Below are 21,545 nucleotides of genomic sequence, written 5' to 3'. Positions count from 1 at the left end.
GAGAGCCTCTCCACGCTCCCTCACACACAAACAGCCCTGCACAGCCACAACCGTGACGTCATGGCGTACCACTTCCCCGTACACTGGAGGAATCATGGGACTTGTAGTTCTTTCGCCAAGCACCGCTTTGACTTCCCTGTGTGCAGAGAAATTGCTCTGTTTATAATTCCTGACATTTTAGAGGCTTATCTCTCATACTGAAATGAAACATTATGAGTTTACTAATACATAAATGCATTGTCCTTATCATTAATCTATTTTCGTATCAATGACACTGTGCTAGACGTGAGTAAATGAAGTAATTCCAATAACCTTATTTATAGGTTCTCAGGTTTCAAGTAGAAACAACTCCTGAGTCATCACCTACTTAATCTAAATAGATTGACTTCGTGGGGGTGGGGAGTGATAAGAGTCTTTCCTACCTGTAAAGTGCTTTGGGACCCTTTAGGATTAATGCTGTTAAAAAACTGAACTGTATATGTAATGTGTTTGTTGTTGTTGATGATGATGTTATTCATTGCTTTTCAGTCCATTTGTTAAATTGTCTTTGTAAAGATACTTTCTCAGGCTCCTATGTTCTCTTAATATTTTACCCAGAAGATGACATAGTAACCTAGATGTTGGCTAAGTAGGACAACATGCAAAACCAGGCCACTGCCAAATGCAGAGTTGGAGAATAAGTTGGTCATGCTGCTCACTTTTAGAGAGAAAATCAGACTATGTCATTATTGCAACGTTTAATTGGGGAAACGATATGGTGTGATGTTTAAATTCTAAATATATTGACAATTTCTCACAAACACCTCTTTCACAGGTTACTGTTAGAACCGATGAATAATTATTACCACATTATGACTTTCAAAAACAGCAGCATTAGCAAAGCTGAAATGAAGCTCATTAACTCTGATTATGATTGAAATATGTTTTGCAAAAGTGACCAAAACTTTCATGTGGACACCGTTCGCATTGTATGGGTGCTATAAATTAGTAACCCTGAAAGCTGTAACCCTTTTATTTTGTGATATTGTTGTTTTCCATACTGAAAATATGGTATATGGTTTAGAGGAAAACAACAGGAACTAACATAAGATGACTTCAAACCCATGTTGGATGATATTGATTATATTTAGTTTTGAGGAACAAGTGAGACAGGGAGCCTTATTTGCATGAGCTATGAAGCCAGGTGGCAATCCTATAAATGCCCCCGAACAACAGGTGTGAGTTGTACAATTTAACTACACAATGCCTGTAGCTCACACTATGTCACACATTCACTATATTTTGTTACTATATTTTGTTTTCTGCAGTGAAGCCTGAAACTGTCCCTGTTAAAAGCCAACAGTGTTTCGCCCCCAGGGATTAAATTGGTGGGATGGGTTGGATCTCTTCCTTGGCAGGTAATTGACTGTCATTTTCCAAGTTATCTCCTTTCTTGCATTAATTTCCTCAACTGCCTAAAGCCTTGCCTGAGACAATCCTGTTATCGCAGGCTAAAGAATGTGTAAAATCTGAAGACCTACAAGAAAGGAATGCGAGGTGTGATTCTAATAGCGGAGACAAACTTGCAACCTGTAATTTCCTGTCAGATCCTTGCATTTCGAATTGCTCTTGAGCAATATAGACTTGGGTTTTATGAACCCCGGAATTATCATGCTAAACACAGCAATCACAAAGAAGTTTCCATTTGGCTGCCTTATAAGAGTGCCTGTATAAAGGTTAATGGTGGTATAGCATGTTCAATCCACAGTAAATGTGAAATCCAGGCAAACCGTGGAGAGGTATAGTGGACAATGTTACCTGAATGGAAAACCATTGCAAAATGAATATGGGTGTTATGTACAGAGTGGCTATTTTCAAATCAGAGCTGACTGAATTATGAAAACATATTTAATGGATCTGCAAGGATATTTGTATGAGGAGTTTTGAGGTCCTTGGATTAATTTGGATTAATTACTTCATTGCTCAGATTATTTTTAAGAGAGAACATTTGTGCCTGAGATTATAGCTTGTTCTAAAAACTCTTTACTTTTTTCTCTGCAATACTTAAAGTCCAGGTATGCTGACAACATCACATGTCACTACAGAAGTTGGGATCTGGAAATCTCATCATTGAAGGTTTTTTTTTGGCACCAGCTGTCGTCACATTGGATCCACTCCGCTTGTTTCTTTTTGTAATTAATGTGAGTGGATTTATTTCTGTTGGTAATGCACACACTGGAATCAATGTAAATACATTAATAAGAAATGATTTCAGAAGATTTAGAGAACATCATACATTAATGATAACATTGTAATCGCAAGGACAATATGTGAATGCTTAAAATCAACTTTGTTTGTTCCTTTCAAGATGATGAAAAGTTCAACCACATAACCTCTCAGCTGTCTGCTCCAGTTGGTTCAATGGTCTGAATAAATAAATGCTATTTATGGATAGACAACTCATTCCCGTTGCCCTTGCTTTTCATTGTTTTGTAAGAAACATGTTGGTACTAATTATGGACTGCTGTGTCAATTATTCTTTAGATCAATTGACAGTGACAGCTTGATGTACTCCGTGGAGGACTAAAAGTTGATTACAGCTGTTGGGAAAATGACTCATCTTGAGTCAGGGGTAGCAAAGTCCCTCCCTAATATTGAAGGGCACTGCAGAAGCCTTTATTTGGCAATTTGAAATGTATTTGCTTCTTCACTTAAAAGTTAGTTCAGTCTGATCCTGGGTAAGAACTTCTGAAACCATAAACATAACCTTTCTGGGTAATTTAAAATATTATTATTATTATTATTATTATTATTATTATTATTATTATTATTATTATTATTATTATTATTATTATTATTAATAATAATAATAATAATAATGAAAGAAAGCTCTGAAGGCCAAATCAAAAACAATCCCCCAAATTTTTAAGGTAGTTTCATATTATTTTTTAGTGTCATTATGTACAATTAATTGAGACAGAATCACAGTGTCAGGTATAGCAGAGATGGGTGCGAACCTGCCATTTCCTGTGAGATGTGAGGAGTTGCAGTCCACTAGCTGTGATTTGTCAGTGAAGGCCCCTCACAGCTGAATCAGAAAACAGACAGAATATGGGTCTGAGACGAGGCTGCTAATAATGCACATCGGAGCCTGAGAATCTGCCGTTATTGCTGTAATAGGTCCCTGTGAGCCAGTTGGTGTCGGTCATTGATGGAATGCAGCACAACAGAGAGCTGAGGTGCTGCATTCCTCCATCTATAATCCACATTTTGTTCACCATTATAGTTCTGCCAATATTAGTAACAACCAACAGGAACAATAAACACACATAAGTCTATTTCCCTGACAAGAATGTACACGTATAGGCTGACCTCATCACCATAAAGATCCCTAATGGCTTCTAACCGGCCTGCCACTTGGTCCCTGGTTATTGCTGCGACACACATTTATTTTCGTATGCGGTGGGGGTGGCATTTGGGAAAGGCAACACACAGAAGAATATCTCCGTCATCTGTCTTGAACTTTGCTAAGCAATCTGCAGGGCATTCAACCCGTAACGACTAACTAAGAGCCGAAGCATCTTCATTAATTCCAAAGATAAACTGAATTTTGGAAGAGCCTGAGACAAAAATATCCAATACGGTTTGAGGGAAATGCATTCATTTTTAAATGTGGAGATAATAAACAAAAGCAATACTGACTTAAATAAACAAAAAACACAGTCACATATAATAACTGGTCCATTGCTATCCAAATTCCCAGTGTCTTTCATGGGCATATTGTTTTGAAATGTATCTCTCAGGTTATGTGAAATGTCTACATATTGTTCTGTTCCTCTGTTTTCACCCTGAAATAGCAAGATCTGTAAAGAAATTAATCATTAGCACTTTTTTGGGTTGCTTTTTATCTCCCCCTTGTGGTAAGCTGGAGGTTCTCAAAAGGGCAACTACCCCTCACACTTTTCCTTGGCAGAAGTTATAGCAAAGGATACCTGCAAGTAATATTAATAAAGTCATCAGAATTTGTTATGATTGTTTATGCTTCCCTTTTATTAAAACATATATTACCAAATTCATTGAACAAATAATATTTTTACATTAAATTGAAAATTTGAAAACAGTTGAAGACAACATAATTACATTAACTACATTTTGTTTCTTATAAAACAATTTAAATTAGTGTGTAAGTGCGTATACATCAGAAATTCACTGAGTAATCCATATCACAAAGCACTCACTCTATCACACAACTGAGCTTCTTCATAGAGAGTACAGCTACCAAGGAAAGATGCAATACAATACAATATAATACAATGAAATGTAACAGTGTTATTTTACATTCAATTCAAAGTATATTATAAATAGTGCCATCTAGTAGCAAATGTTAGTAGCACAAGAGATTCACAACTATATGATTTTAGTTATGATCTAACTACTAAAACATGTTTGGCTCCATCAGACAGTGTAACAATTTATAAAAAAAAACTTCCTGATGTATCTTGTTCAATGTTTGACATTATTACTCTAGAGAAACCATGGTTGACTTAGACATGTTTCCAAATATATGATTCCAATGACATGACATATAAATATACATATGAAAGTAATATGGAAGTTTATTCACCACTTTGTTTACATTTTCAGTTGGGTTTCCCCTAATTTTGTTAGTCAACCACAATTAGTTAGTTTACACAATTAGTAAAAAAATAAAAATAAATAAACAGCCCAAAATCCACTCTGATAAAACATTAAAGCAGTGATTTAGGGAAAACAAATAAATCAGGTTCAGGATGCAAAGAGTAGACTAGCGAAACTGGAAATTCATCGCTTATAAATTCAAGAAAAATGCGAGCCTCCTCTTTCCTTTCTCCAGCCCCACATCCACATACTTGCAATAAGCTAATATAAGGGTCCTAAAAATCATTCAGATTTAATGAATGCTACACACTTAAACACTTTATCGTGCCTGTGCTGATCACAGTCTATACATACTGCGGGGAGACTGCGTCACTCTCACCTGCTGCGTTTACCCTTTTTTGAACATAACTTAATACAGTCTAACCCTTTCATTTATAAATACTTTTGTGTAAGTGGACTTCCACTCGGAGGGATGGTAGCTATGGAAACCAATCGATTCTGTAGGCCTGAAATATGGGGGGGGGGAGGAAAAAAGATGAAAACATCGTGTCATCTCTCCTCCCAGCAGTATTCTGCATTGAGAAGGATTTATTCCTTATTTTAAGCATAGTTCTTTATAAAGAGCCTTGTGTTCAGGAGTCAGTACAAGATGAAGGCCTCCTGCCAGTAAAGGAAGGCCTCAACGCTGAAGCCTGACCTTCTCCCTTGTAAAGAAATAGCTTTAATATGGTTCTCACTGTGTCCCCCATTTCACTGCATTGTCTGAACTGGCCTTTCATTTCACAGCTTCGTGAACCTCAGATGCCTTTATTATTAGTTTTCTTTCCTTTTAAAAAAAAAATGTATTTTCATAGACAGACATCTCTGTCCAACATCTTATGTGATTTTCTTGATGCCATATTTATGTCTTTTGAGAAAAATAAAATAACAACTAACAAATAAAAATAAGAAGAAACCTAAATTAAATAAGTTCCCATGTTATTTTATAAGTTAAGTTTTTTATAAACATTACATTCTTCAGTTAATAAGGATATGGCAATCAATCAGCCTAAATAAGATTCAGAAACATTATGCTGACTTGTGTACTGTTCAAAACAGAGTGACTTTTCATTATAACCCCAATTAAAACTTGCTTTGTCACATTCTCTACTATAGAAAGTGCCTTGTTGGAAAGAACACACAGGAGAAAAATCTAATATGAAATAAATAATTCCTACTTGAATGACTTTACTTTGCACGAGCTCAGACCTCTCAGTGAAGTTAAAGTTTGTTTTTAAGTTCATGATGGCTTGTGCAGGTAAAAAGGATTGCTGTGTCACACAAAATTGTTTAAGAAGGTGTGACTTTGTGAAACGTTTGTGAAACTCTGCTCTCAGTCACGACAACTGTAGAGAAAATAAAAATAAACAGCGATGGCACTGCACTTCTGTCTTGCTAGGTTTAATGCAGTCTGACAGACACAGAGGGAGGACACCGTCAGTGTAACACTCCTGACAAGGGTGAATGTGTCATTTTCCTTAGCTTCCACAGCCACAGGATTAAAATCTATTCAGTCAATCAATACCGCACACGGCTCAGACCTCTCTCTGCCAGTCCATGTTTGCTCTTTTTCATCCCCAAATTTGAAATGACTAATTATTAATAAATTCAGCACCAAGTTGCAAGCTTTGCAGCAGAACGGGAGTTTTTGTAAATGGCTTCCAACCCAACCAACACAACTGACTCGGACCAAGAATGAGATGCCTTTAGAAGCCTGGAGTTAAACCAGCAACTTCTAAACTATAAGGTCCGTGCTATACTCTGAGAAGAGACCTGTACTGATGGGAATACTTTACTACAGAAAATGACACCACACTGACCTGCTCAGTTCTTGCAAGGCTTGCTCAGTGACTCTTTAAAAAGGGCATTAATCTGGAATGACTTCTTATTCATGCTGGCTAAAGTGTGATTTCATTATATACGTCAGGTTAGGCTAGATGTAAGAGTTCACATCCATAAAACTCCTGCTATGCTCTGAACAAAGAGAAAATATGAGGACTGGAATCCCCTTGAGCGACTGTTTTTTAAAGTCATTTGTTTTGTTATTGCTGCATTTAATTTGGCAGTTCTTTGGTTTAGAGTAAATCAAGCTATGCTCAAGCAACTACTTCAATAATATACATATATTTTGCAGTTGTCCCCTACCCTCCTAACAAAACCTCAGAACAGGACAGCTTTTACACAGCATTCACATGTGACCTAGGACGGGAACGTATCATATATTTTAGGATCATTGGCAGCTGACAACACTTTCTCCGCAGCAAGTCTATCATCCCCATGGATGATTCACTTTCCTGCAGTCGCCAATGACATGGCGGATCAATACTGACAAATAGCTTCTGGAAACAGCTTTTTTAATAGAGTAAAACATTAGACATAAAGGAAGTGTATGATCAAAATACACATTGTAGAGACTGTTATGTGGGTTATTCCATGAAACCTGTACAATTTGAGTCCCTCTGACCTTTTCAAGAATATTTTAAGTATTGGGCCACCAAAATCTAATTTAAAAAGCATTTTTATATAAAGTGAACTGTCCCCTGTAATGAAGTGTAAATATTACATTAATTTAATCTTAAATATAAGAAAGTACCTTGTTTTTAACTGCCACCTAGTATTTTGTCATGTCCTCAGTGGGCTTCACTAAATTTGTACTTAGAATAAAACTAAAAACAAATCCTACTGAAATATCAATATTTAGTTGCGTACCTCAGTCTACCCTCAACCCTGTTACGCCAACAAATTTCCCCCCATATATATAATTAATTTATTCTCATGTGACATCATCAACTGGAAGATACATCATACAAGTCTTCTGAATAACATGGTGCAAAGACAGGCACATTATTACATTCATTTATATCTGTATATCACAGATTTGTATTGTTAGATTGGGGACGTCAACTCAACAACTCAACTCTGTCACGTGACATAGAGATAGAAAACTATTACTTATCACAATTATATTTTTTATTGCAAAAATATATGCAATTTCTTAATTTCATGCATGTCATGTGGTCTCCTGTTCTTCACCACATGAGGAGCAGTAGCCATTTTGAGCCAAAAACTCAACTCCGTCACACTGAACCCTGTTACATGTTTGATCATAGCAGGGTTGGTCTGGTTTGGTTTGGTCACACGGGTGAGTTTGTCACTTTGTTTGTGATGTTATCCATTCATTCTAATACCGATGTGATTCAGCACCCATTTTTAGTATGCTGGAGACCTGTTCTAACTTGTCGACCTGTTCTGATAACTTGTTATCAATGTCTTGCTTGTTTTTGTTTGTTTTGTTTTTAATGTAGTTAGGTTAATACAATTCAAAATTCAAATGCAATTCAAATTGATCCCTATTGTGCTCATTACATGGTTATATATAAGAGATACAATGTTTATATAACATCTTTGAGTGCATTAGAGTCTCAGGCCTGTTACATGACAATTTTGTGATGTTTGAAAGGTTGTGGAATGTGAATTAAATGTTTGTCAAACTCATTCTGATATGTTTAGAGCAATCTCGTCAATGATTTTAGCTCAAGTTCTGGAGTGAAACCATACTTTTGATAAAAAATTATGAGGCCTCTGACACACAAAGTGTCCATTTGAGGCTTTAATATAGCAAAAGTGTGAGATTTTATATAAATTTTATATTTTATATGGTTCTGGTCAGTGTTATTATGTAAGGAAGGTTAGAAAAATCTATCAACAGCAGAGGTTTGATTTTTTTCCGTCACTATTTTCAGCCCTGAGAAACCTCACCTTGCTTCTACTATTCAAATGCAAATGCAGGGGAAATTAGGAAGATGACATCTCCTCCACTCTGTGTACCGAATCAGAGATGAGTGTTTCATTTAATCAGACAGTCTGCACCAGCGTTCACACTATAAATTCTCCATCGTCCACATTACACCTTTAGATTTTACTGGAATTTCAACAATATGACAAAAATATCGAATGTATATATAACATCTGTTAATGCTTAAATCGTACAATGTAAAGAATTGTGAAGGGCTTTTGCCAAGCTCTTGTTATAAATATGTGATTTGCAGAAGATTCACAAGAGCTGATACACCCAAGCTGGAGATTATTGATACTCAGTTCATAAACAGACTAGTGAAATGTTTCTGTACAGCATCAAAGAACACATCCCCAGGCAGCTCTGATTGTGTTGTTGCTCCTGTTCGTTTTAAGTAATCTTGATGCTACAACAAGTCCGAAAGCACTGCAGAGGAATCCATTGCATCAACTGCAGAAGCACAGTCATGATACAACACATAGTGATATATATGGGATACCCTGGAAACAAATCTGTATAAAAGACAAAATATATGACAATTGTAACAATTGCTTTTCTCTGTTATAATAATGGGTTAACATTTCCATGTCATGTACAGTATTATAACATTATTTTGATATTGGTGATACAATCCTTAAAGGAATTTTTATCATTATCATTTTCATATTATCTGATGTATGTCTTGTTGTGTTGCCTTTAATATGTGCTATTCAGACTAATTGTTTAGCTTTTTAAAATTAAGCAGGGAAACTGAAGATTGGGAAATAACAGCAACCTCTAATGCATGTCCCCAAATGTACCTGGCTCCATAATGAAAAAAATATTCCTTTATATTCAATGTTTTGCGTCCCTCTGCCACCATATGCACCAGGGGTTATTTCATGTGTGCAATTACACCCACTCCAGTCATGCAGTCCTAACCTGTTAAGGTGTGAAGTGTTGTCTAAAGGACCTCAACTGTCTGTTCTATAAAACGACAAAGTAGAGGGGGTTATTGCTACCTATTATTTACCTGTCCATCAATATAACACGTTGGACTTTGGCTATCATACGTCAATATATGTTATAGCCTCTGTCAAATGAATAAAGAATATTGATCTGACATTGTGGTCATGGATCAGTAACAATATCGCAGTTGGTCAAGAGATGGCGCTGTTAAACCGACTATCGGGATCTGATTGTGCCAGTGCACGTCGCAGTGTGAGGGACGGTGCAATTAGCCACTTTACGTTGATATATTCTTTGTAGGATACAGAGCGTTTGCATTACACAATTATTATACTGATCATTATCATTATTCATTAATTAATTATGACTACTGCTACTACTATTCCTACTAATAATATCTACATTTAATATCTGTAAAAGGAATTATCAGGATGCTTATTGTTCTTATTGTTTCTTATTGTTCACAGTTGTGCTTTGATATAAACCTTGAAGTTTTGGGTATTGTAATGTTTCCATAAAAGCACAACAATTGCGAACAATAAGATTAGTATTATTAGTATTTTTATATATATATATATATATATAACTGGCAGTTTTTTAAATAGAGTAAAACATGCTGTTTAATTAAGGAGCCCAAATCCCCATGGGTCTGCCTGAGAAGATGCATCTTTTTGGCTGTACTGTGTTTGTTGGTGCCTCGCCTCGCTGTGTGCTGGGGTGCCAGCCTGGCTCCTCCCCCGGCCGGTGCAGGGAGCAGCTCTGCAGGCTGTGGAGTCTGCGCTTCACTCGCACATCAGACTGCCTCCTGCCTCCTGCCTCCTGCCTCCTGCCTCCTGCCTCCTGCCTCCTGCCAGCTGCACATCTGCTGCAATGGAGCCCTAATCTTCACCTGCCCCACACCACCTCATACAGCGCGCAGGAAACTGGCTTTTGCGTCCCTCTCTGCTCTTTGACACCCATTTGCTGAAGAACTCACACTTTGCTTGATGTGGCGAAGATGAGGACACTTTTAAACATCATAGCTTGTTGCACCGTGGTCCTGTTCAGAGAGGTCACAGCCCAAAGCCAGGTAAGACAATCTGTAAGACTTTATCCAGGGAAGTGTAATGCATTCTCCTGAATCGCACGCCTCTCTGTATTCAATGTATGCATTTCATGATGTATTATTTGTTTATTTGTTTTAAAGAGTAATATAAACAAGTCTGTGTGAAATAAGTATAACATGTCCGTTGATTTGTGTATTTAATATTTAATAACCAACATATTAATCTATTTTTCGTTGCGCATGCTACGCTTAATCAAGTTTTTAAACTTTCTCTGTGTAAGATTATGGTTTCTTATACGGACTTTGATTTGATTTGAGTGCTGGGTTTTCATATATAGGCAAGATAACAGATTCTGAGAAATAGATAATGCACAAGGCTTGAAACATGCTGCTTTGTTATTGAGATAAGAAACCAAGATAACTACTGCATATTGTGTGGGGAAATTGATTTATTGTGCTACAGTGGTAAATACATACTGCTATATCTATTTAAAGTGTCCATTATGGAAATGCACAAACAAAACAACCACACAGTTAGTTATTATTATTATTATTATTATTATTATTATTATTATTTAATAACAAATAAAACGTGTGCATATGCTTGTTTGTTAATCACTTTTTAAAAACTTGTTTTAACACATGTATTTCAATGTGCGCCGTCCAATAACAGGTTAATACTATAAAGAGCAGCATTATAAATAAATACAGCGAGGGCGTTGCGCAATAAGTAAGTCATTGTTTCAGCCGGCGCTCAGCTGGTCGGTTTTATAGCCAACAACATAATATTGACAGTGATGTGAAATGTTACTATGAAGCATAGATTTGCAGCCTGTGTAACCATTTTCACCGCAGGCGGTTTGAAAGCAGCGCAAGTGCACAGGCAGATATGGGACGAACTAGTTTTGCTATGAATGATCAGGGTCAGCGCCCTGAAGACAGTGCGGATTCACTGCGCCCTTTGAGGCGAGTAATTGGGCAGCAGGTGTCCGATCTCTAAAGTCAACATCCCCTGGCGCTCACAGAGCTCTGCCTTGAAAAAGTACAGTTATTATTATTATGATTATTATTATTATTATTATTATTATTGTGTAGTAGTAGCAGGTGTTGTATATTTAAGATAGTGAGATGTGCTATTTATTTTCATCCAGTATTCACCACAGGTGCCACAGTGAACTGAACTGATCATTTCCATTAGGCCCTTATAGTGCTCAACCAAATAGAGGTTAACATTTTCCCAATGCTGTGCCAGACACTGCTACCCAGCCAATTTACTGTTTAAACTGTAAACTTTTGTGGGTGGTAATGATTTATCAAATTGTGTTGAAGGAAAAAAAGGTAGGTTCAGTTTTGTTGAAGACAATCTCCTGGGGTTTTCTAAAGCCCTAGTCATGCATCAGCTTATACATGCAAAGGCATTTATGGAACCGTGATGGATCAGGATTCTAATTGTTTTATAACTATACATGTACACTTTACTAAAACACTAATTGTACACATACATAAATGGAAGTAGTCCTTAATAATCTGAAAACTGAAAATAACTAACTACAGTGGATTTACAGTTAGTCCCAGATATATTTGAATATACATAATCAAACGTATCTGGACTAACTGTAAAAGTAGATCAATAATCCACTGCAGTTAGTTATTTTCAGTTTTCAGATTATATATGAGAAGAAATAAATAGTGTGTCACAGGAACAAACCCTGTATTTACACTGGGTCCCAGGAATGTAACACTAATCAGATAAAAAGAACCCATCATGTGGATGCATGATTTCTTTTAACTGCATGTTTCTCAATGTTAACTGTTTCATGCCTTCACACTCCACGAGACAGAAGGAATTCCCTGTTGCTTACGCCCAAATGGATCCAGTAAACCACCATACACCAGTCAACATTATGTTGTTACCTTAACTTACACCATAGGACTACAGACTTATCTACACCTTTATTCACTGCTACTATAAAATAAGATACACCCTTATAATGCTTCACTGTGATTCTTAGCTTATACCACTCACATACTCATATAACATTGAAAGAAGAGCTTCTATTGGTTTTGCTTTGTTTCTGTTGAACTGGCAGCTCTGGGCTGGTGTGTGCCTATTGACCTTGGCCCCGCATACCGAGAGAGGCACTAAATAATATCCTTCATCTCCATTTGTAGTTTTGTGGTCGCATGCTTTTCTTTGGTGCTGTGTACACCAGTAGTGTTGCTTTTTTAATTAGATTCATTGCAAGATTGCTGTTATTCAACTATCGAATTGGAAATTCAGATTTAAAGCATCTCTTCAGGGGATGCCTGAGGGGCTCGATTGGTAAATGTCTTCTTTTGGGAAACAGATTTGGTCTTCAGAGCCCAGAGATCACTGGCTAGAATGTCATTAGCTTACTGTGACCAGGATTCGCAAAGGGTCAGCACACAACTGGCCAAGGGTCTCTGGTGGGGGGGGGTATGAAGTCATGCAACAGTGACCCTGTGACTGGCTGGACCACTTTCAGTAGAACTGCATGAACCGGTCATTAGGATTGATTTTTCTGGAAGGGATCTGAAAGGTGGTGATTGGAGTGGTTTAGCTCTGCCTTTGCTTGCAATTGTGTCAATTAACTATTGAGAAAAGAAATTAAACTTAATCATACGTCAATATAGAAAAATGTATTCATAGACGGTATCGGTTTAATAAAATAAAATAAAAAAAATGTTAAGCAAATTATAATTGGTCATAAAGAGCCATTAAACTAATAGATCCAAAAAACATATTATTGATGCTTGGCTGCTTCCAGCCACTTATGCATGAAATAAAGAAATCCAATATCTTGCCAGAGTGTGAAGGATCATTAAGAAATTTTACTCAAGAGAGTAAGTTCAGACAACATTTATTTATTTCACTATTTTGACTGTTTGTTTATATTATTGTCTAGGGGGGAATTATATAACCATAATTCTATCTGAAAGCATCTCAAAGACAAGCTATTAGCATAATACATAATTACTGTCAGTGCGTTTTATTTTTTGCCAATGTCTTCCATTGTATGACAGAAGTTAACAAGTAGTTTTGATACAACTTTTATAAAGACATTATTAAAAACTAAAATGGGACAGCTTTAACTTTATAAGCATTGATTTTTGTTCAAATCCACCAATATGTACTCAGCCTTACATTTAATCTACTATCAGACATTATAAAACATATATTGTTAATGCCTGAGATGCCACAGAAACTAAAATTGTAATTGGTGATAGTTGAAATCAACAACTGTTGGCATATCAGTGTGGTAATGAATAAGTAATACAGCTGTTTGTTAGCATATGAATAGTTGAACTGTTGACTAATCTAATCCTTCCTTGTGGTGTGTTAATTATTCACACTGGGCTGCAGAAAACCCCCTTTGAGGGAAGCCAAAAGTCTGTCAGACACAGAAGGGACTGTGACACTATGATTTGACAAGACAAAGGACTAAATGACAACTGTGGGGTCATAAACAGTGATTCAGTGACAAAAGGGTCAACATTCACAATACAAGTGGGCTTTTAGTTTGCCAATCCAAATCCAACTAGATTTCTGTGGCTCTGTCCTGAGTCTGTCTCCACATTCATGAAGGTGAACAGTAAAATGTGTCAAAAATAGAAGCTAAATCACAGCCAAAACAAATCACTTAAAACTAGTATTTGTAAAAGTTTCTTCCCCTTTGAAGGAAACAAAATATTTTATTTGGAAGGAAAATTCAAAATGTCTAGAGGACATCTTCATTCAAGGAATGTAAAGTATTTGTAGGTTTGTTGGTACAGTACATACTGAATTTACTTGTCTTCTTCTATAAATTGTTACTAACTTGTTTCATTGTTTGGATACACTTGACAAGATCTCTGCATCCCCAGATTAAATTACTGTTTTATACAAAGCCTAAGAGAAGGGTACATAAATGCCAAACATAAGCTAAACTTCTGTTATTATTTCGGGGTTTGTTCTGGGGTTTGTTGATCTTTAATTCTGCTTGCGGTTAAGGCACAAAAATGCAGTTGGTCTTTTAAACAGTTGCTAGCATTGTGATCACAGGCAACACTGTACTGGACAGCTGCTTAATCTTTCAGTGCATCTTAACTCTGAGAGGGGTCAAAGTGCAGATCTGAGAATTAACTCCATTAGTAAGGGCAACCCTTTTAGGCTGCACCAACCTTTCATCAAAACAAACAGGCGGATGGGAACAAGAGATTAATCATAACATATGCCTCTTCAATTACAATTTTATGCTCCCGTCATTGTTAAATCATACTATAATTATAAAAATGTAAAGCTATAAAATTGATTAATTCCCCTTGCTTTAATGGGTTCTGTTACTATCATCAACCATTATTTTGTCCCATTAATACATGTATGTTTTTTTTTTAGTTTATTGACTGAAGGTTGATTAAATCAGGTGATGAAAGATCACATTGCATTATATTTGAAGGCACATAGAGGAACAAATGCCTTGTCAGATTCCATAAGACACTGAGAGTTTTTCAATGAGGACCGTAGATCAGAATGACTAACACATTAGTCCAGAATAGTTTTCTCCCTTTCACACATTCCCAAGGATTCCCAAGAATTGTATTTTATTCAGTTTGCTAACATTTTCACCTGAAAAGATATATAGAAAAAAACGAAAGCTACAATAGTAGGATGAAGCTTTGTGGAATTCATATTGGTTGTCTTTTTTGTGCTTATGAGTTCTCAAAAGCATATCCTAAACTTGAACTACTTTTCAATAGTATGGTCAGCCTGGGTGACATTGACTTTTTCTTATGGACTTCCATGTTTCACAACAGAGAATTTGTTTTGTTTGAGAACAAATTCAGTGCTGTATTTCCTTGCAGCTGTGTGTAATTTTAAAACATTTCCCTTGTTTCAAAATGTGTCAGTGGCAACTTTTGATTAATAGCTTTGTTAATTACTCTTATTTCACAGCAATAACAAATGGGTTATTTTATAACAGTGTCCATTTATCTATTAATCTAACCTGTCTATTGGCTAGCCTTCAAACAATTTTCCTTCGCTTATCCAGTCTGTGTGCAACGGATACAGTCAGTCAGGCAGTTGGATAGTGGAGATTAGTTTATTCAGACCAGGCTGTATGCAAGGCAGTACAGGTGGTGCATTGTGCAGTGAAGCAGAAACGCATCCAGCCTGTTTTGCATGACAGTAGATCATGTATTTTAATAGATAAGTGAACTCGATCTGAATTATTACATTCCCTCTCCAAGGCCCATACTACAATGCTACACAAGTCTTTCTCATGGAAAGTGCATTGGGAGCACATTGCATTGACTATTGTCCGCTTTTTTTCATTCATCATGAGGCCTAAGGTGGAGTTGTGTCAGTTAAACACACTTTCCTCCAACACGAGACAAGCAAGCTCCTGGTCTGCTTCATATAGAGTATACATAAAGGAGGTTGTTATTTAAAAATCACATTTAGGAACTGAACATTTTTTCAATTCAGTAAATGCGGGTGGTGAGAGTTGCTTCACGATGAAAGACTTAATTTCCCTCATTAAAATCATCAAACAATGTAACATGCAAGTATTTATTTTATAATTATACGCATCTCATGAAAGTTGAATAGGGATTCCCCAGAGTACTTCTAGCTTGTCTTTTACCCTTTGTTCAGAAAATTACTTTGTATTTCAAAGTTAACATCTTACCAATATTACATTTTTAACATGAATCAGAGAAAAGAGGAAAACTCCTTCACTTTCATTTCTGGAAAGCAAACAAGGGAAGCTGGTGTTAGTGGAAGCTTTAGGTTCCCACATCCGATGTACATTGACACATTCAAATAAATTCAAGCTTATTCCAAAATTAATTAAATGTTTTTAGAAAATAAATACAAGTATTAATTAAATTAACTCCATCTCCATCTCCATGTAACTCTTTTCTTTCTGTAGTTCTAACAGGTGCAAAGGACAACAGCTTGCCTATTGAGCTTTTTCCAGGTGTAAAGGGAACATTTGAAGAAGTCTGACATTTCCTCTTGAAAATCCGGTGCTGGACACTGTTGAACACAAGGTTCAGTTTCTCTTGTGACTGATCTGACAGTCTGCTAACCCTGATAACATTATTACTTTGTGACTGTGGTATCTTGCAAATGCACCAACCCTCCTAGTCAGGGGTTTCCCTCACTTTTTAGCCTTGCTTTTGGACCACAATGTGTGGCATCACATTTTATAGTGTCATGTAACACAAATGCACATTTCTTCTGCCCAATCAATCTGTGTTTGCAAGCAGTGCATAACCTGCCGAAAGAGTATAGGGGGTACATTTTTTCTGCATTAGTCACTAAACATGCCTGTGACTCTGTTTTGTTCCTTTCTCTCTTAATTATCCTCTCATTTTTTCATCTTGACAGTAAGCTCTCTGTGTCTGAAAGCATGCTTTAGTGATGGGTATGGAAAAAATGCACCCTGTTAGTGCACTTGTGTGCTCATCAAATTCCTATCAGGAAGGATTTGTTTTCTGGCTTATTGTTTTGTAAACTCTTTCTACTTTCAACACCCTGTTTATGCACGAATCATGTCACTGTATCGATTCTATTATCTTCCTGAAATTATCGCTTGTCAGCTGGAAAATATACACACTTTATTTCTTCTGGAACCATGGTTACTCCCAAATTGCCAGTATAGGTTTCCAAGGAATCTGTAGCAATTATTTTCAGGCTGTGTGGTCCAGTTTGGGGTTTGGTAAGAAAACATGAGGAATAATCAGCTGTTCCTATCAAACCTGTAATTCCTGGAACTGTACAACTTAAAGTGTATGGGGATCGCTGCAGCCATTCCTGCTTTATTTCTGCTGGGAATAAACTTCCAGATCTTGTGATTTATTAAAAAAAAATCTATGTTTTAAGAGATCTGACTTTTTTGTATGCGAAACAAAACGTCACGTGCATGACATTCGGTCCGAATCTGAAATAAAACCTCAACTGGTGGGTTAAGAATAATATTTGTCTTGTTTGCACAGCTGCAGGGTTTGAACTAACCTCTCTCTCACAGATCACAATCCCCCCGCCCTTCCTAAGACGCACTTTAATCCCGTCTCCTCAGACATTTCATTCTGCATGACAAATTCCTATTGAAAGCAATTGCCAGGGACCTCGCTGTTTAAACCTGGGACAATTCACATAGTTTGGAAGAATTACAGATTAGCCTTACAGCACCAGCAGAGCGACGAATGTGCTAAACAAATATTTAACGCTAGCACTGTCAAAGATTGCAAGTCTGGTAAACAACCCCTCCCCTTTGATTGAGGATGCTTTGGTTACTGTGTTAAAGACACCACATTTTCTTTCACTTGGAAAATTAAAGAGAGAGAATGGGAGAATGCATGGTGAAAGTTAACTTTTTTGAGTATTAGGACAATGCAAATTAAAGGCTATGTATCGAAGAAAATACAAAACAAGATGATATGTTTTGTTGCCATTCCCCAGTGTAGGAATGTGTTTTTTTATTCTTGCACAATATCTGTAGCATTCACTTTTCTTTCCTGAATACTTCTCTGACCATGTTTGGGTGGTGAACGGGTGAAAAAAATATAAATTTGAATGGTAATTTCCCAGGGTTGTGCACTTCCTTCCTTTATTATGATGTCATACTCTTGTTGGTAGCTTCCAGCTGGCCAGCAGGCATATGATATATTCAAACACCTGTCTGGGCCATTGTAATTATCAGAATCCTAAGATTTACTTTAAAAGAGTGGTGCTTGTTTAATAGTCAAGTGTGTATATAAAAACATGCAGCAACCAAGGTTGACTGCTTCTGTGTTTCACCATCTTTTAATGTTACCGATAAGAAAATTCTGGTTTTCATTTAAATGAGCAGGATGTTTCAGATAGGGATTGAGTTTGAACGTGATTCACAGTGACAGAAGGCAAATAAGCTTGTGTATTTGCCATTTTATTGAAAAAGCAGCTTTAACAATTGAGATCAGATCCTCCTTGGTTTGGGATCAGCTTCAGCATTGAGGTCTGGTTGCTTTACTGCCTGCTATTGGCAGAGATTTTACAAAGAGCAGCCGGTGGAACGACTGACTACTCGGCTCACACACCATGCTCTGGCGAAAGTGGACACGTTAGATAAGACTCCTGTGGCAGATGTGTGGTTAGTAGGAGGCCTGTTTAGATCAGAAGTTGCTATGCGTCAAACGTTGTAAATCAGGGCAAAGAAATCCTATGAAAAAAAAAAACTGGAACAAAACACAAAAAAGTTGATCTTTCACCTTTACCATCTGCTCCAAATCCTGTCCTGTTTCTATCACATGAAGGATGTCTGTCATAAGCGATGACAGATTGCGTAAACTGTAAGTCGCCCTGGATAAGGGCATCTGCCAAGGAATAAATCATAAACAATATGAGCGTACGATGAGGGTTGCCGCTTCACCACTAGAACAGGCAGATATCTGTCAGAGAGAGGAAGGCCTGGTGAGGCATCATGGGAATGTGGATTTCCAGATGTATTGTTTTGGTTAAAAAACAACCTGGAATTACCATGGAGAGGTCAGGGAGAGTGCCAGGAGACAGGAGGAAAATCCTAGGATCAGACCTGTGTTTATGAGACACATGTATGTACTGCCCTGAGCTCCTTTTTAGGCTGGTGGCAAAAGGAACAGAAAAGAAAATGCAGCAAACCCACAGCAGGACATTTTGCCCAATTTTCTTATGGGAATGAATCCAGAAAGTTTGATTACACCACCTCAAAATATACAATATAGTACAATGCCAAACCCAGGTTATTGTTTTATACAATCAAAACTAAGCCAGTTTCTCTGACATGTGAGGAGGTTTTTTTTTAGGTATTTTTATTCATGGGGGCAGGTGGAAGATAGTTCGAAGATAGTCCTTGTAGCAATGCACGCTATGCGAGGTCACCACAATCGTCCAATATACTTTCTTAGACAGGTGAACCTACTGATAGTAGGCAGAGAGAATGCAGTATGTGTTAGCAAACATGGATGGATGAGGGGGAGATCTAACTGTTTATGAAAGCCTTGCTGCAAGTGGTAGCCTGTGCCCACTCAGTAATTTAACTGGGGTCTGAGGCTATAATAGGAGCACATGTGATTTAGTGGAAAATCTATCTATTCAAGAACATTTTCTCTTCACTGCTTATTCTATTGATTCACTGCATCATCACCCTGCTCTGCTGTTGAACTCCTCTCCTCAACGGCATCTTTTTCCTGCATCATAGAAGGCCATGCTTCCTTTAACACCATCAACGCCTCCAGTCTAATCGCTCACACAGCAGTTTAATACAGGTTTCACACCCACTGCCTCACAGAATACTTTACACAAAACTCCAGGTGACATTTTATGATAACACCCTGTAGGTACTAGAGGCCTTACTGTTCCCAATTCAGATGTATTTGAAAATTCAACCCAAATCACAGGACTGTAAAGAAGGCAGTAAAGACCATGTTCTTCATGACAACACATGACATTCTGTACAGACATTTCTTCAAAGAGTGTTGTTTTAACATCCTATTTCTTTATGCATAGTACCTTAAAGCGATACTTCGGTATTTTGGCATTTTAGCCTGATTGCTTAATCACCCAGAGTCATAGAAACCTTTTTAATTCTGTGCATCCAGTTTGAAGTAATTTTTATTTATCGTTTCATTAGCTTTGAGTAAGCAAACAGGCTAGAATGCCAAAAACCCAAAATATCCATTTAACATTGACATTAAATTAAATCCTATAACATTAATAAGATGACAAATTCTACATTTATTTGACACACACAGTTTATACTACCATTTGTTTTTTTATGTTGCATTCAAAATATCTTCAATTTCATCTCCATTTTAAAGTGGATTTGCCAAATGTTTTCAAAGAAAATATATTTATTAAATTGTCACATTAGCCAATGTCCACATGCTTCTAGAGTTCTCAGAGATATCTATCTTCCTGTCATGTTATTTTATATGGAGACGATTTTGTTATATGGTTGGAAAGAGCATATTGTAGTGTTAACCATAAAAATTGGTTTAAAATCAGATTTGTTTAATTTGTCAGTGTAGTTATGTTGTTCTTCCGTTACCCCATTACATACGTCTCTGAAGGTAAGTTAGAACAGACATTCACACAGGTCTGTAAATTGAAACCTAATGTCAGGATTATTACAGAGGAGATGAAAAACAGGGAACTCCCTGGGAGTGCATGAATTACATGGATGTTTTATGCATTTGGTTGAAAAAACAAAGACATATTGAAATGGGAAATGGTGTTTCCAAATTGATTGCAAAACACTGTTGAAATTTTGTAATGGATTAAAAAACCCTGAGGCTGATCTTGAGAGAAAGAGCTATAAACACATTGATAAGGTTCTCACTCTTGGCAGAGAGGGGGAGGGGGAGGTTTCAAATATAATTCAAGGGAGCAAAGCAATTAACTTGATCAAATTAAATTAAATTCCTACCATACCATGCTTTTAATATTGTAAACAAGGGAAGTCTAGATATGCATGGTAGGTAGCTACCTTCCCTAAAGGTAGAAGTTGAGATATGACCAAGTTTTGGTTGAGGGAACATCACCAAAAACCCACTATGTCCTAGTGAGACCTGGATGAAGGGAATATATACAATGGAGCTGTAAAATGCTTTTATGGTTTCATAAAGTTTTCACCAGAGTATGTCTTGTCATTTATAGTCTTATAGCCTAAGATTTCCTTCCCTCAGATAATTTAGCAAAAGTTGCTCAGTGCCAGTGTTTGCTTTATCATACAATGGGATCAACACAGTAAAAAACATACAATGGATTTATATGTTCCTTAGGAGATAAAGACATTTAGCCCTATATATCAAAGGCCAATAGAAAATAGCTGCTGAAAATTGAATTGTCTAAGACATCAATACCATTGGCTTGTAGAGAATATTTATATTTATACCTCAGCCTCTGGGTTGCTGTTAATCTTACATGTGGATTCTGGACAGGTTTTGAATTACATATTAATTCGGAAGCTCTAAGGTCACCCATTTTAATAAAGCCCTACAAAGTCAGATCTGGTTGTTCTCAAGCCCAAAGATGTTTGGACAACCTCGATTTGATTATGATAAGAACTGTTGCCT

The 21,545-nt window shown here is 36.8% G+C and overlaps 1 protein-coding gene across 1 annotated transcript in view; it reads left to right on the top strand.

The window, feature by feature from the left end:
* The first annotated feature begins 10,183 nt into the window (after positions 1-10,183).
* LOC136758488 (olfactomedin-like protein 2A) overlaps positions 10,184-21,545 on the top strand; it is a 43,173-nt gene continuing 31,811 nt past the window's right edge. The window contains exon 1 of the mRNA XM_066712895.1: positions 10,184-10,469. Within this exon, the coding sequence (XP_066568992.1) occupies positions 10,398-10,469 (72 nt within the window). The 5' untranslated portion in view covers positions 10,184-10,397. The remainder of the gene's footprint in view (positions 10,470-21,545) is intronic.

This window comes from Amia ocellicauda, chromosome 9, assembly GCF_036373705.1.
Source record: "Amia ocellicauda isolate fAmiCal2 chromosome 9, fAmiCal2.hap1, whole genome shotgun sequence".
NCBI lineage: Eukaryota > Metazoa > Chordata > Actinopteri > Amiiformes > Amiidae > Amia > Amia ocellicauda.
Note: the sequence above shows the minus strand (reverse complement) of the source record. Positions and strands in the feature narration are given on the sequence as shown.